Source organism: Sinohyriopsis cumingii, chromosome 15 (genome assembly GCF_028554795.1).
Source record: "Sinohyriopsis cumingii isolate HCF-2022 chromosome 15, ASM2855479v2, whole genome shotgun sequence".
Classification (NCBI taxonomy): Eukaryota; Metazoa; Mollusca; class Bivalvia; order Unionida; family Unionidae; genus Sinohyriopsis; species Sinohyriopsis cumingii.
The window spans coordinates 56,836,006-56,854,809 of NC_142975.1; the positions used below are offsets into that span (position 1 = coordinate 56,836,006).

Here is an 18,804-nt window from a genome sequence, read left to right on the forward strand (position 1 = left end):
TCTTAACACCCCCACCCCAAAAATAAGTTTTATTCCAGTAAAGATATAAACCCCACCCTACAAGGAGGATGTGCTTTCATTAACTGAGTCTGGTGGTTATCTGAACTTCAGCCTTTGGGTCAAGCCAATACTAGATCAGAACGTTGAGAAGATCAACTGTGCATAATAACTAACAGCTTCAATGATGTCTCTTATCAAAACATTGTGTTTGACTTGCAGAGATCACTTGAATCTCATGAACTTAAATGTTCGTGAGATGTATCTGGTCTGTTTAGACTTGAGTTCATCACCCACATAAGCCAATTAAAGGTATTGTCAGCACAATCTTTTGATGCATCAGTCATGGCCAGCAAGCGAATGACCACCTTCTGGTTCCTCAGTCAACTCTTCTTTGCTATGAAGCTTGGTTACATCATTAGGACCAAAGATCCATCCACTTTTGGGAACATGGTGAATGACCATGGCCTAGTCAAGTCAAAATTGGTCAGCATGTCTTACAGGTTCTTGTCATGGCCTATAGCCCCTCAAAATAATTGGGATTGACTTGTCCTCAAAGAAAAAGAAAAGAAAGCAAATTGAGAGATATAAACCTGCAAGGGGACAAAAGGTCCTCACCAAAGGAACGTATTTATATACAAATGCACACATATACACACAAGCATACCTATACATAACAGCATTTACATGTATAGCCACAATATATTTACTTACTTTCCTTTCACCAGATGGATACTTGCCCATATATACTGAACTATATGCAATTAGTAACAAAATAGACTAGTAGTATACTTAATGATGCCCACAGGCATTTATTAATACAAATACAGTAGTTTTCTTTCTCATTTTAACAATGTGTCTGAAGCCACTGGATATATAGGGTTTGGACGAAGGAAACAGCGTTGGCATTTCTAATCTCAAATGGAATACTATTCCACAGCAAAGTTCCATAGTATTGGAAACTTTTTTGGAATAATTTCTTATTTGGTTTGGGAATTTTATATTGTCTGGTAGACACAGATCACAGGTGGGTAGCCTATGCTGGAACAGTGATTGTAAATATTCAGGAGCACTATTATTGGAGATGTCCTGTGCATTAATTTGGCTTTACAGAACCAGATTCGATCTATAATATTTAATATTTTTATCTTACCAGCTAATATTTCCTTGCTTTCTGTTTGGATTGATATTAGCCCAAATGCTCTGTTTTGAAGACAAACTAGCTATGCTATGATTTTATCATTTTTACAGTAGTCTAAATAGGGTTGTATGTAACTTTTATAAAATAGTTTTCTGTGTCATTCACAGAGAAAATGTCTTATCCTACTGAGAAGCCATAAACTTGAATTGACTTTTTACTGATATGCTTGATATGTTCAGTCCATGATGGGTTATTATCTACCAAAACACCAAGTAGTCTATCATGACAGACCATTTGCATATTTTTATCCTTACATGTCAAACATAGTTCATCACTATAAAGAGCTGGGGTTTTCTGTCGTGTTGAGATAAGTAATATATTTTAGTATTACCAGTATTTGGCACCATGCCACTGCATGTGCACCAGTTGTCCAGTTTGTTTAGGGTATCCTGTTGTTGTTGTAGAGTTTAATGCCATTTTTCAGCACAAGATAGGCTATACATGGCGGCCAGTATAAATGGTAGAAGAATGCTGGAAGAACAATCAGGGAAAACCCCAGGAAGAACCACAAACCCACAAGAAGCTACTGGCAAGCTTTCTCACATACCCACATTGGCCAAGCCTGAGACTTGAACCCACGCAGATGGAGATGAGATAGCAATGATCCGTAATGGTGAGCGCTTTAGACCACTCTGCCACTCTGGGCCCCAGGGTATCCTGTAAAGAAGTTTCCTGTTCATGCTTTGTGTTCTGCATGTCTGACAATGTGGTGTCATCTGCATGGAGATCTATGGATGAAAGTGAGTCCCCCAGTAAACGTAAGTTATTAATAAATAATATAAATAGTAATGGACCTAGAATTGAGCCTTGTGGTACTACATATCTAATTGTTCCAGGTTCATACTGAACATTTTTTATATAAGCATGTTGTGTTATGTTATGAAGTAAACCATCTGATTGTGCATATATCACAATGGCAACTTTTCAGTTTCTTCTAAACGATTTCATGATCCACCATGTCAAAAGCTTTCCTGAAATTGACAACTACAGATCCTATTATTCTACCCTGATCAAGTGCCTGAAGCCATTTATCAGTTAGCGACATGAAGGCAGTCTCACATGAATGTTTCTGTCTAAAGCCTGAATGATTAGGGTGTACAGTAACAGCAAGTGTTTGGATAAAAAAAATTACATGAACAAGTCATCGACATGTTTTTCAATCAATTTTGACAAGTTTGGTAATATTGAGATTGTCTGATAGTTATCAGCATCTCCTTAGAATCTGATTTGAGAATAGGCATTACTTTTGCAGTTTTCCGTATTTTGGTTTCAGATGAGGTTGCAATACTTATTTTGATTTTGAATGTTATGTTATCTGAAATAGCAGAAGCAGAAGATTTAATGAGTCATGACCAATCTGATCAACTTCTATAGCGTTCTTGGTATCAAGTTCAACGAGACATTTTTAACAAAGTTTTTTTATACTGATGGGATAGAGAAACATACCTCCTTAGGGATTCTGCTACTGCAGAATCTTTTCAGTTCATTAAAGTTGTTTTCTGTCACTGGTTCCTTTAAATAAGTGGTAATGTTGGTGAAAAAAAATCATTGAAAGCATTTGCAATGTCACTGTCATCACTGACTATGGTGTCATTTACCAGAAGTGAGTGAATTTTATTTGACTGATATTTGTATGTTCCCCCAGTGAGTTCATTGAAGACTTTCCAAATGAAGTTTGTGTTGCTCATTTTGTTTTCAAGCAATGATTGATAATAAGGTTTTTTAAAGCTTTTTTAATCATACTTGTTACTTTATTTCTCCATACTTTATCTTGTGCATGGTTCCCCATAGCCTTGAATTGGTCTTGTGTTTTCATAGCATCTAGGATTTCAGTAAGAAGCCAGTTAGGTTGGATTTCATACTTTACTCGATGTACTTTCAATGGTGCATATTTGAAGACTACATCCATAAATCAGTCAATCCACACCCTCAGAGCTTCATCTATGTCATCAAAACTCTGAATTATATTCCATGAAACTTTATATAGGTCATCCAGAAAATGATCTTCATTAATATTTTTGAATGATCTGTAAGTGATATAGTTTTCTGTGTATTTTTCCTATTCCTCTTGCATTTTACTTTTCTTGTCAGAAAAGTAAAGTAGTGGTCACTAAGACCAGCATTCGGTACATTAACATATGACATACTGTCTGGTATGTTGGTATAAATGTGATCAATAAGAGTGCTTGATATTTCTGTTACTCTTGTGGGTTCATTTACCAGCTGGATTAGGCCTAATGATTCAACAAATTCCATCCAGTTGTTCCTTAATTATTTTACTACTGAGTGAGTCTTACTTGAGTACTGAGTAAGTCCTTATGTACATCACCTAGTAGATATGTTCTTTCTCCTGTGCAAGAACATTTTCCATTTGTTTCAAATAGTTATCATTCCAGATTGCTCTTGAAGAAGGTGGCCTGTAAATGAAACCAACTAGGAATAATTCTGCATTATTTTGAAACATTTCCACCCAAATACTCTCAATTTCTTGTGACTCCAAGTCAGGTCACCTTTCTGCAATTACATCTTCCCTAATGCATACAATAAGACCTCCCCCTGTGGTCTCTCTGTCCCTGCATAACGGTTTATTGTAGCCTTGACAGTGAAATAGATTATCATTGTGGTTAGCGTTTAATTTGGTTTCTGTGAGTCCTAAAAAACATGTATATTATTTTCCTTGGAAGACAACATTAACTGAATCTGGTCTATTTTTTCCACTATACCTTGTACATTAAAGTGACCTATGTTAAAATCTCTTGTATTTAGTTTCATATCAATTATATGTATGTCATCATGCAATGGTGCACTGAGGGTGATTGTCTCCATTACTACTTTTATCAGAATGCTCAATATGAGACTGATTTACATATGTGCAAGAAGACACTGACATGTTAGACACCTAAGAAGCCTGAGAAGTAACTTTAACATTATCACATAGTTGTCTACCTGTCATTAACTTATACTTTGTACAAAAATCAGAATATGCACAGGTGGATATTTGTGCAACAAAAACTTAGCACCTGTAATGTTACACTCTATGTTATAATAATAATAATAATAATAATGCCCTTATTTAAAGAGGGTAACACAATTAGCTAAAAACTAATCTACCTTGAGGCCCTCATTGAAACTAAGTTTACTTTAGACTGTGGATTTTGATAATTAAAATAGTGTATTGGTGTTTTGCATTTACACTTAGTTTACATGCATTCAACGCATACTTCTAATAAAATATTAAACTTGTTTAATAACTATTTTGTTAGTAAGATTGTGAAAAGTAACACCTTAACATGCAGTACAATTGACATTCTCTTCATCATCATACCACTAAAGATTATTGATAGTTGAACAGAGTTTTTGCTTGTGTCCGAGTCCATTACAAACATAACACCCGATGGCTTTGCCATGGTGACAGGTTTACATTACATGGTCTGTTTCACCACAATAATGACAATAAGTGGATGTTTTCCTGAATATGGGGGTATAGCAGTTTACATTTCTAAGTAATAAAGCAGGTCCTTGGTGCTCAAGTGAATTTTGTCCTTAGAATACAGTTTTAGGTTGACTTTATTTCTTGCGTTTCCATAAAAGAATGAATGATACTGGTCTATATAGTGCAAATTAAACTGTTCACATAGATCAATACATATTTCATTTACTAGGTTCACTTGTGCATCAACATGAGGAGGCATCCAGATACTTTTATGCTGCTTGAACATTTAGAAATCAGAGTTTAAAGTAGACTTTTATTATCATCTTTGATTTCATCCAGACTACGACCAACACTTACATCATTTCCTCTTATCTGAACTACTATTGTTCTGTAAGATGTAAAGGTCCATGCTCAATACTATAGCATCCAGCATATTAGCCAGCAAGTGATGAAAAGGGAGATAATTTGGAAGCCATTCTTCCCTTTGTCTTGATTATACAGACAAGAAAGATAAACTTATTCATCCAATCACAAGGACTGATCTTAGAAGTAGTAGAATTTATTACCTAGTAACATCAATGTGACTGTGGATTTTATTTGACAGTAAATATCTCTTCGGACCAATTATAATCCTTGTAAATTCATGGAGAATGACAAGAAGTTACATCAGATGAATTGTATTATTGATAAAAGGAAATACAGAATTAAAGCAAATTTGAATGCATGCCATACATGCTTGGGTACAACTGTAAACAATTCAAACCCTGACCTGCCATTACATAATGAGCTGGTAGATCATGATCTATGCTTTATGTTCTACTGGTAAGTACTAACAATTTTATTAATACTTGCCAAGAGCATTATACAATGACAGATTAAGGTCTATGTTTTATGTTCTACTGGTAAGTACTAACAATTTTATTGATACTTGCCAAAAGCATTATGCAATGACAGACTAAGGTCTATGTTTTATGTTCTACTGGTTGTTGTTGTTGTTGTTGTTGGGTTTAACGCCATTTTTCAGCACACGATAGGCTATGTATGGCGGCCAGTATTAATGGTGGAGGAAGAACCCGGGAAAACTCCGGGAAGAACCACCGACCCACAAGAAGCTACTGGCAAGCTTTCTCACATACCCACATTGGTGTTCTACTGGTAAGTACTAACAATTTCATCACTATTTGCCAAAAGCATTATACAATGACAGACAACGGTCTATGATTTTGGTTCTACTGGTAAGTACTAACAATTTCATTGATACGTGCCAAGAGCATTATACAGTGACAGATTAATAAATAAAGTCTACATTATTTGTTCTACTGGTAAGTACTAACAAATCTTCATCGATATCTGCTGAAGCAACATATGTTGACGGATCACAGTCTGTATTGTTCTAGCATTATGAGATGACAAATCAGGGTCGATGTTGTTTGTCTACTGATAAGTGTTAACAAACTTCAAAGACATCTGCCAGAGCATTATGTGATAACATGGTCTATGTTCTGCCAGTAAGTCCTAACAAACCTTATATATATATACATGTGTGTGTGTGTGTGTATATATATATATATATATATATATATATATATATATATATATATATATATGTATGTGTGTGTGTGTGTGTGTGTGGCATTATGTGATGATAAATCAAATCCAACTGATACACATGTATATCTGGTACTATCACAAACCCAGATATCAAATCCAACTTATACACAAGCACATACAGTATTGTCACAAACCCAGAGTATATCAAATACATATATATATATATATATATATATATATATATATATATATATATATATATATATATATATATATATATATATATATATATATACAAGTATTTATTGTACAACCACAAACCTAAATGTATACATGGTATATTCTTCTATTTGATTAAGGAGTTAATTTTTTTCTTCTCTAAATTTATGTAAAATAGTTTTAAACAAATGACACTCATTATATCACTGTCAATGATATAATGGATTGTGAAATGTGGTTCTGCCAATTTTCAGCAATCTCTATTGTACATATGATCTGTTGAGTCTTCTTCCATTGATAAGAAAGCCATTTTTTAACCAATCTAACAGGCTCTCTCATCTAATCAATGTAGAAGCACAATTGTGTTCAAAAACCTCAGTGCATACATATATTTCTATTAAAACAATGTCTGAAAAATACAAAACATGAAAAATCATTTTGACACAAAAATGCTAGTGTCCATTAAGAGTACTTTAGGACATACAGGCTCAGTTGTAATTCAGAGTCAGAGAAATTATGAAGAATGTAATGGCTCTAAGTTTAATAGTTCTTGTGTTGTCACACTAAAATGGCCTCAGAACATATGGATGAATATGTGTACATGCAAATGTATGGATAGACAGTAACTTAATAAGCCTCTGCTATCTCAAAAAAGATATTGGCACAGTCTCTAAAACAGTTCTGGACTTTAAGAACTTACCTTCTTGGCATTTTTCTATGATATAATCCATTGCAAAACTTAAGAGAGCCATAAGGATTCCAAGCAAGGTCAAAAATATCCAATCTTCTCCAACTTTACGAAATATGAAATCTCGAAACTGTGCACATCTTGCTGAACAGAAGAAAAAACAAAAATATCTTAGCTTCAACTTCTTGAATGCTTCCCGTAATAATTACTTTGGTTACTAGATTAGTACATTAAACCTCTGATTTACATGTATTTGATTTACTCATGTCTTGTGTTTACAAGTATTGATATTAATACACAAGCTGAAAAATACATCCAAGATGCACGCCATTCATGTATATAGATGAATGTGCAGCATGGGTTCCCAAGCAGGAACAGCCATTTTTTGTGTTCGATTGGGATGAAAAATCAGCTCCTTATTGATGGATGGATTCAAGCTGTGCAAATATGACATGTGAGGTTTCCAAGGAATGTAATATATATCAGAGTTTTACATAAAATAAAGCAAGAGTAATCAATGTTCATTGTAGGTCACTATGTGAGAATAAATGGTTAACAACTGAACATTTACCATATATACTTACTTATGAGTTGGATCGAACAACACAGATCTAGCTCTGACACTGGCAAATCAGAATCTATTATTTGTTTGTTCTACTGATTATTCCTAACAAACAGTATAGACCCAGATCTGGCACCACAACAATGCAGCAGCAGATCTGGATCAAAGCAGTTTGGATTTGATTTACAAGTATGTAAGGTAAACGAACATAAGAACTTAAAACACTGTAAGATAATAAATAAGAAATGTATTAAATATTTTGGAAAAGTATGTTCACACATACACACAATCATATTTGTCACATGAATATGTCTGGTAATTATTACTCATGTACTCATAGATATATTAATTTTCTAACATTACATATATTTCATTTCTCTGGGTCATAACAGAATATAAAAAAGAATACCATATATACTCGCTTATAAGACGAGTCCAACTGCAAACTGCACAGACCCAGATCTGCCATCTCATAATGTGCTGGCAGATTTGGGTCTGTGCAGTTTGTTAGAAGTAATCAGTAAAACAACACTGATACTGATATGCAGGCACATTAGGCTAGCAGATAAGGATCTTTGTTGTTTTCAGTTTGACTTGACTTATAAACAAGTACAATGGTATATTATAGTATAAAAATATATATTTGTGAGGTACCAATTTTGTTTAAATTCTGTGGTTGCAACAAGAAATTCATTTCAGGAGCCAAAGATTATGAAAAAGATCTGACCAATGAAGAAATTAGGACTCTCTTACTGCCACATCCACAATGTTCCAGTTTTCATAACTACTGTATATACTCACTGATAAGTCAAGTCAAACTGAAAACAACAAAGATCCTGATCTGCCATAGCATAACGTGCCTGCAGACCAGGGTATATGTTATTTATTCTACTGATTACTCCCATCAAACTGCACATACCCAGATCTGTCAGCTCATTGTACAATGGCAGATCTATGTCTATGCAGGTTGCAGTAGGACTCATCTTATAAGTGAGTATATACGGTAACCCACACACATTACCTGACCTTATTATCTCACTACCAAATGTATGTGTGACCTTAACGAAGGCTTTAATGTTTGCCAAAATATCTAAATGTGTACATAATATACAATAACTGAAAGGATGCCAATTAATCAGACCAATTTGAAACTCAGCCTTTAGTCCAATTTATGCATTAGTCTTACAGCTGACAGCGATTCATATGTATTAGCCACTGGCAACGTACATGCACATCTTTGAACTCTTAAATAACATTTGCAGAATAAGCCGTTTCTGACAACTCAGGTGTGTGACAACTGAGATGTATGTGTGTGATTTGCATTTTTAATGTAGCTTTAACAATTTGAGCCATATCGCTACAATGTCTGTAATGTGGCAGTTTATAGTGATGTCTCACACTGGGGCACCATGCTGCAGCTATGTGACAAGATGTTCCACCCAGTTACATTACCCTGCCACCAGGCCAACCGGTCCTAACACTAACCTCTTAATGCTGAGCACCAAGAGAAGCAGCTGCAAGTACACTTTTTAAAATCTTTGGTAACTTGGCAGGGGTTCAACCCATGACCTCCCACATCTGAGGCAGAAGTTTTAACCATAAGGCCACTGAAGCAGTCAGAAAAATGTGGTAAATCATTCTAATAATTGTTGATACTGATACATATTTACAACAGAAAAAAAAACTACCACACAACTAGACATATTACTTAAATATGCACATCTACAAACACCAGATGTACCACAAGCATGTTAATTTGCATGGTTACCAATTATGTATCTTCAATAATAATAAAAAGTCTTTGTCATTGCATTTGACCTTGAATCTGATATTATGGATCACTGAATTTGTCTCACACAACCTACAAACACTTGGTTAATTCAAAAATTAATATTTTTTATTAAAAAACTAACAAGTTATTGAACAGGTATCATTCCTGGCATTCTTCAGACATATCCACAAACTCGATATAATAAAATTCAATCCAAATATCTATATTTTTCAGCTCAGAAGTCAGTACAGCTAAAAACCTGAATTAAGAATTTTACCTTAAATTAACATTAGCACTAACTATTAATTTCAGGTTACATTCTAGAAAGGAATATTTAGGGTGGAAGGATTAGGAAATCCACCCTCACATACCTCAGGTTAAATATGGGTGGATGTCAAAATAAAGGATAGTTTTACTGGAAAAATAAAGGTAGTGTTTGAAGATATGGTGCAAGATTTCAGCATATATACTTGATTTTTCAGAGCAAGTTTTTTAGAAATAAAGTGAGAAAGAATCCTATAAAAGCATATCTCAGAATAAACCTGCTACTAGTAGTTGTTATTTGGAATGCAACCTAATACAAAGTCTGGTCAAAATTAATTTGTATATGGACAAGTCACTGTGCTCATAAGCTTAATCTTGTACAAAAAATGCAAATAATTACCTTTGACCTAACTCTAAATTGAATATACAGGTCTGGTTTATTAATTCCATCAAAAAAGTTCATGTACACTGTACATTGGTAAAATATAATAAATATAATTGTATTTGCAAGTTTTGTATATTTCACCAAAATCCATAGCTTTTTGCAGATTGTCATTACATGTGTAACCTACAGGTATGCACCAAGTGGGTGACTTTCAACCCTGCAGTTTAGGAGGTAATGATGGATGGATGGATGGATGAATGAATGAATGGATGGATATCATAATATCTCCTCACTCAAGCATGGGAATAAAAATCATTCAAGCAATTAAGGGGGAGAGGGGGTGACAAACTTTGTCACGGACAAACAGACTAATGCACATAGAGCAATTACTGAATTATCCCTACTTAATAAGCAAGTTGTACAAGACATACTGAAATATCCCTACTAAATAAGCAAGTTGTACAAAACATTCTGAATCATCCCTACTTAATAAGCAAGTTGTACCAAACATACTGAATTATCCCTACTTAATAAGCAAGTTGTACAAGACATACTATTGTTGTTGTTGTTGTTCTAGGGTTTAACGCCATTTTTCAGCACAAGATAGGCTATACATGGCGGCAAGTATAACTGGTGGAGGAAGAACCCTGGTAAACCCAATTTAGAACCACCGACCCAGGAGAAGCTACAGACAGGCTTTCCCATGTAGCCACATTAGCCGAGCCTTGGATTCAAACCCACGCAGACAGAGGTGAGATGGCAGTGATCCGGAATGGTGAGCGCTTTAGACCACTCGGCCACTCAGGCCCCCAAGACATACTGAATTATCCCTACTTAATAAGCAAGTTGTACAAGACATACTGAATTATCCCAACTTAATAAGCAAGTTGTACAAGACATACTGAATTATCCCAACTTAATAAGCAAGTTGTACAAGACATACTGAATTATCCCAACTTAATAAGCAAGTTGTACAAGACATACTGAATTATCCCTACTTAATAAGCAAGTTGTACAAGACATACTGAATTATCCCTACTTAATAAGCAAGTTGTACAAGAAATACTGAATTATTCCTACTTAATAAGCAAGTTGTACAAGACATACTGCATTATCCCAACTTAATCAGCAAGTTGTACAAGACATACTGCATTATCCCAACTTAATATGCAAGTTGTACAAGACATACTGAATTATCCCAACTTAATAAGCAAATTGTACAAGACATACTGAATTATCCCTACTTAATAAGCAAGTTGTACAAGACATACAGAAACAGATAATAATACAAAACCATCTGTTCATAATATTTTTACAAAAACAGTGATGGGTGATTGGCTAAGTGAGAGAAAAATCCTACTTTTACATCTAACTCCTTTCCACCATATTTCATTACTTTTAGTGAATAATATTCTCTGTGAGAGTTTCTTATTTGACATATATTCTATTTTTAATGTAATCTTTTATTTCTACCCTTTTCTGCTTTTTTATATCTGTTTTATCAATCATTGAATATATTCTCTCTCCCTCTGACTCGTCTTGATTATGTACAATTCAAAACACTACAGCATGCATCCACAATGTTCATTGTTTACAAGTTCTTCAAGCTTTGGAAATAACTACACTACAATAGCACAGGTAAATGCTAGCTGTTGAACTTATTGTTAATAATTAGATCCTTCAGTAAACATGGCCATAAAGTATCACTTCATGTGTGTCATCTATTTGTACATAACCTTTTATGCCTGGTACATCTAATTCACGTTACTGTATTTCCTGCCAGGCTAATTCCAGCACAAATGATGTTACCATGTATACTCTCAGCAAAAATTACTTATAAAATCAGCACAAAGCATGATGTTACTGGAGGTACATGGTATTACTGGTAAACCAGTTTAGATATTTTCTAGTGTTACATGTCACTGTACTTTTTCACTGTACTAGTACATTGGTAGTTTCTATCAGAAAGGCAAGTATGGTAATTCCCGAGTAATCTTACAAATTTAATGATATTAAAAAATATAAAAAAATATTTTTTTACAAAACAGTTTTATTTATCACAATTTCATTTTGAATGTTTGACACATGTCATGTATGCCAACATGGTGGACAAACTGAATGGTGTGAAAAATATTTGGGCATTAAGAATTAGTGATACAATTTTCAATATGTTCACTGTAGCAGACATATAGTATTTGGGGTCAGATCAGCACCATTTTCATGTAGAATATACATCAACTAGATATCATAATACACCTTCTGGTGACAACTCCATGTCATTTTAGGAGTAGTAGCAATAACAAAATTTGCAAGATGGCTCTTGTGGTATCCAAACTTAAAATTAGAACTGGACTATTTTCATCTAGTACCAAATAAACATAATAAGGTGAAAATCCTATGTTAATATGAATTTCCATTATTGGAGGACTAGAGGTGCATGATGGCCATTACTGTGGCCTTTTTGATGTCGGATCTACAAACTCTTTATTTAAGGCAAACTCGATACCGTAAGAAGTCTTCCAACAGAAAAAGTCATGTTTCAATTTGTTTTCCATTCCCCTGTAGTAGTAATCACAAGATTTTCAAGATGGCTGATGTGGTGGCCATACTGGTTGTCATATTGTAATGCTGCATATATCTCCAATTGCTGCTCAAACAAATTTGCAGACAAACGTGGTCAGCATAATATGAGTCCTTTTGTCCAAATCATTATAAAATGTAGCATACAGTTTCATAATAAATTCATGTTAATGTACGTGTCATAACTGTCAACAAACACAAAAGTAGCACTCAATATATTTAACCATTGATGCAATAACCTGTTATCATAAGTAATGGACAGCTTATTAAGCACGTAGGACAAGGAGTGCTAATTAAAGATAGCCATGAAATATTAAGACAAAACTAGCTTTGTTCCTCATTCATAGGCAAAATAACATGTATAGCTTTCAACACAAGCAAGCAGACAATTGTCACAGAGTTGAGGACCTACAAATGTAACCACAGCAAGAGACTGAGGATTGCAAATTTAAGTGTCTTTCAAGAACTTCCAAATGAAAATGAAGCATTTCATTTGGTATACTCAAGGTTTTGTTTGGTAAATTAAATAACATTTGGTTTGACAGGCCTTATGTGCAATACAGAATAATGGTGGGGCCTGACCTAGATCGAAAGGTGCTCCCTGACTTGGGTTATATTTTTCATCACTTTTACTTATATATATGTCATAAAGAAAAGGACATTGTGAGCTATAACAACTTTTATCTACCGTATATACTCACTTATAACCTGAATCAAACTGCAAAGTGCATAGATCCAGATCACCTATTAGATAATGTATCAGCAGATCTGGATCTATTCAGTTTGTTAGGATTAGTCAGTAGAACAAGCAACATAGACCCTGATCTGCTGGCACATTAGGTGATAAAAGACCAGAGGCCTATGTTTCTTGAGACTAGACTTAGACGTGAATATATACTGTAATCCCAACTGCAGTGTATTGTTGATCCCCCCAAAAAGATCCAACAAATTAGTACAAAAGCTTAAAGACTTGCTTGCCTTTGAATGACATTGTGTGCTAATTGTTTTGAAAGTAATTAGAAGTATGCCAGAACAGCCTTTGTGATTGTCTGAGAGTGAGAGTATGGTACCAGAACAGCCTTTGTGATTGTCTGAGAGTGAGAGTATGGTACCTTTTTCATTTCCACTGAATCAACAAAGTATGCACGAAAATGTGATGAAATCGATAAAACTATGCTGTTGGATTATTTTATAATTCTACTTAATGTTTGATTTTTAAAGCAAATTTTTTATCAAGACACCACAGTATATTGTGATAGGATTTGATTGTTGACATCTAGTGAACATTGATCCAAACACCAAGTTGACACTGTGGTATACAACATGGAAATAACATTTAACCTAATACTTCCTTTGACAGATAAGGTAATTACAAAGGTACAATGATTTTCTTCAGGGGATTGTCTTCTACTATAAGATCCTCAATATATATATATATATATATATATATATATATATATATATATATATATATATATATATATATATATATATATATATATATAAAATCCTTAAAGGGCAAATATTTAATCAATTTTGCATAGTTTCATTTATGGCGGATAAGTGGGATCCATCAACCATCAAGAGGACTCTGTGATATTCTAGTCCAGGGAAATTCTTGAATCAATATACCAATGATACACTGTACAAATCTGATAATAATTAAAAGGGTTTAGAATTACAGACAGATCCGAAATCTCATATACAGTGGAAGTTGTGGGGGTGTAATGGAGGGGATCAATGACTGCATTAAAATCATCTATGCACCAGTAAGTGCTTCTTCCGTATACATGTAGTTTACTCCCTCATCAATTCCAACAAATACTTAATGTGTCAGTTGTGATAATTCTAAATTGTTCATGTAATGGTGCAACAGTCATGCCTCTTACACACAGGACTGATATGACTGATACTAAATTATCTTCACATAAAAAAAATTAGAAAAATTTCATCAAAGGTAATAAAGGTCATGAAATAACATGCATACTCACTTATAAGATGACTACAGCTGCAAAATGAACAGACCCAGATCTGCCATTGCATAAAGTGAAAGCAGATCTGGGTCAATGCAGTTTGTTGGGAATAATCATAAGAACAAACAATATGGACCCTGAGCTGCCTGCACATTATGTGATGGCATATGAGGATCTATGTTGTTTGCAGGTGGATGCAACTTATAAATGAGTATATACAATATATCTAAAGAAATATTGTACTCTAAGAGGCATCCCTTTCCAATAATTTTGAAGATATAAACCCATGTGAGTGAATAACATTATAATGAAAACTTATCCTGAAAGAAGCCATTTACAAAGTGTAATGGAAAACCTTTGTAAAATGGCTTTCAACAAATCATACAACTGCCCACAAGAACCTGTTCACTATTTATCTACAAATACTCTCTGCCTATAAAAAATACTGTATTACTTTCAAAAAGTAAAATTCAATCGGTTGGCTAGATGGCTGGTATTTTTGTTTTTAACAATGATTTCAACGCAACACTGGCTAGAAAATCATGTCAAGCAAAAGACAGCTAAGTATTTTTCCCAGTGACACACCAAAACTGCTAACCCAGGCTCCAACACTTATGGAGGAGTGTAACATTCCTTCCAATTAAGCTAACAATGCTTCCCAAGGGGTCAAGCCAGATTTGATCTTTAGGGAAAAATAACTTCTCTTTTGGATAGAACAGGGAAAGTGAGAGCTGAACCAGAAGAAGTGGGATCAAAGCTAGAAATGCAGTGTATGTATGTGTCTTTTTGTTCACTTACTTGAATTATGCCCCCATTTCCCAGTATATATACATATATGCAATTAACACTTTTTAAGCAATAATTTATCTTGAAGTATACAAGTTTCTGAGTCGTATTTTTATTATAAACATTTAGTACATGCTTAAAAATTATTTTCATATGCAGTGTATTTTGGAAATATGGCTTAATTAAAAGAGAACAAAAAAAGCAATACATTGTAATGAATTTCATCTGAGTAAATAGATTACATTATTATAATTGCAAGTTAGATAAAATGCTTATTAACCTACCATTTATCTCAAATTTTTTTTTACTTTCTGAAAGTTCACTATAAAATGGTACTTGAAATGATTTCAAAACATGTTTGAAATGACCGCTGTACCATGTACATAAGATCAAATGCATGTTTGAAACTACCACTGTACCATGTACATAAGATCAAATGCATACATGCCTTCAGATCCTATTGCTGGTCCTAATTTATTTGTTGCCAATAAAACTTTACCATAACTAGTCATAGACAACACAGTGAAGAATGAAAGACAATATATGAATGAACTAAAACCTTTTTTACAACCAAACTGACACAGCCAACATGTGAGTGCACTATTTAATATAAAGGGGGGCTATCTTAATGTTACCACTCACTTTCTAGCTTCTTTACAACAGGTCACTGATAGGATTGCAAATTTAAGGTTTTATTATTTGTCTATGTACATGTAGTTGTTGTTGTTGTTGTTGTTGTGGCGTTTAACGCCATTTTTCAGCACACGATAGGCTATGCATGTCGGCCAGTATTAATGGTGGAGGAAGAACCCAGGAAAATCCCGGGAAGAACCACCGACCCACGAGAAGCTACTGACAAGCTTTCTCACATACCCACATTAGCCGAATCCTAGACTCGAACCCACGCAGACAGAGGTGAGATGGCAGTGATTTGTAACGGAAAGCGCTTTAGACCACTCGGCCACTCGGGGCCCCTGTACTTGTAGTAACTTTAGGCATTGGCTAAATGGTAAGTATTTGCTTTGTTTGTCTTCATATTTACACAAAAATGAGTGTAAGTCAGAAAACAACTATGACCTTAAAGCACTTATAAAATTTCACAACACAGCATTGTCCCATACATTTCAGATCTACATAATCACATTTAAAAGTTAAATCTTCAAAAATATTTAGACTTTGATTTCTATGAATTGTATATTTTTCTGAATATATTTGCCCAATGGTTTACAAAAACAATCTAATAAAGTGGTACTTCCCTGACACACTGATTTCTACCATTATTTCCCCATGAAGGTTCACTTCAGTTTCAAATTGATTTTATAAATAAAATAATGTACATGTGGCAGCTAAAATATTCAGATCACAGATTCTATTCTTAAAACACAAACTGCTATTTATATACTAATGTTAAAATTTTAAAATGCAACCTTTTATTTTTTTTCATTGAAGAATAACTTGAAAAAATTGGGCAGAGATAGTTGCTAACTTTGTTAACTGTCAATCAGCCATCAAAACACATGCCTGTGAGCAGGTAAAAGTTTGTTGGCACAATTGACATCAGCACCAGCTATCTGATGGCTTGATACCTACATTTTGCCCTGAGGTACAACAATTTAATGGAGCTAACCTGGCTATAGCAAGGGAGCATCTCAGAAACTACAGTCACTCAATGTACCTCTAAAAAAATCACAAAGCAAAGTCATTTTTGCTTTCCTAACAGAAGAAGGCAAAGTTTACATTTTTCCAGACAACTTAGTCACCTCTTTGCCTGGTTGCATGACCTATATTCAACAAAAGACATCTGGAAGTCACATTTACAATATTCACATTTCACACATAAGTTGCTTGCTTGCTTTAATGACAAAGAAAGACATCAAATGGTAAATGAATTAATGCAAAATTGCATAATTGGTGAATATTTGTTTAAAAACAAAAAATGAAAATTAAAGGGACAATTAAGAAAGTAAATTAAATTTGATTCTCACCTAAAAAATCCAAAATCTTTGGTCTAGGTTTTGGCTCAATGTTACCTAGATCTTTTTTATCATGTTTTGATATCTTTGATTGGAATTTAGCAAAGGCGCCAAGTTCCCGTGTGTATCTCCCGTATATCTGAAGAAGAAAAACGATATTAAAATGACTATAATTTCTATCTCTATCTTTAAAACAACAAAAAATTTGCTGGTCTTTTCAACTTAGACATTAAAATAATAATCTAAAGTTATTCACTTATTCTCATATGTGAGCCTGTGGTTAGTGTACTTAAATTATTCAAATTTTGGTGTCAAATGCTATTGAAGTCCAACAATAATGTGGACCGTAATGCTAATTTTCAGGAATTGGGCTGTCATATTGGAGAATCATGGAAAACCCACATGTCTAAAAAAAATCAGAAAAAAAGTACCAAATCAGGAGGAAACTTGGAACAATGCAATTAATCATCCCCTTTGAGGCTACCAAAGGGTAAGTATGTTAAAATATCACTCTAAAGTGGTATTTTATATACAGTTAATGAATTTCACTTTGACACTTTCATACTATATTTGTATGCAATAAAACTTAAAAGAACATTGTTCTTATGTAAATTCAAACGTTTGTCAGCAAGTATAACATATTTTATTTTGATCATAATGCTGTCGTTTTCTGCGTACAGTGGTCTACAATGTGCCCCATCCAAACCTCCTCAAAAGTTATCACCAAATTACATCCCTTAACAGCTCTATCCAACATCCAGTACTTGTCATGGCAGATCAACAAGGTACATATATTGCTTTAAATGACTATTAAGACCAAAAATTTATCAAATAAAAAAGTCATTGATAATACAATCTTTCAGAAATAATATTCTTAGATAAATTACAAAGGGACTTTATTAGAAAAATTAGGTACAAGAACTGTCAATAGTATGTGCCAGTACTAATTTTATTTGTTTTAAAATAAAGTTACACTTAAAATAAATTTAAAAATGTGAAATGATTGCAGAGGCAATATTGTTTATATCAACTTTATTAATTTATAGTATGGTCAGTTTATTGAAACAGCTGGAATTTGAGTTATTGACTGTATAGTTCTTCTAGGAATTAAGTTTTCCTCAGCTGTAAACTATTAAGCTGTGCTAAATTATCTGCATTAAAATGGACATTTATAATATTCCAGGAAACTCTGCTAATGAGAAAGAAAATTATTTATCTTTTATATTTTAAAATATGTTCCAGGCTACAAATAATGGTAGAACATCACGTATTGAGGAGACAGTGCAATTTATCCATATAAAGTTTTGGGAGAATATAGATAGCTGTTTTATTAAAATATCTTCATAATTATTTTCATAAGAAGTTTTGTTTCTTATTGACATTTGAAAAGTGAGTTAATTAACCAGATTTTGTGACATGTA

At 33.7% G+C, this 18,804-nt stretch overlaps 1 protein-coding gene across 1 annotated transcript in view; it reads right to left on the reverse strand.

Annotated features, from left to right (window-relative positions):
* The window catches only part of LOC149781848 (chloride channel protein 2-like), a 111,962-nt gene that overhangs the window by 82,734 nt on the left and 10,424 nt on the right, over positions 1 to 18,804 (reverse strand). Inside the window, exons 3-4 of the mRNA XM_089936036.1 lie at positions 17,396 to 17,522; positions 7,102 to 7,233 (exon numbers count right to left, since the gene is read on the reverse strand). Of these exons, the coding sequence (XP_089792162.1) occupies positions 7,102 to 7,233; positions 17,396 to 17,522 (259 nt within the window). The remainder of the gene's footprint in view (positions 1 to 7,101; positions 7,234 to 17,395; positions 17,523 to 18,804) is intronic.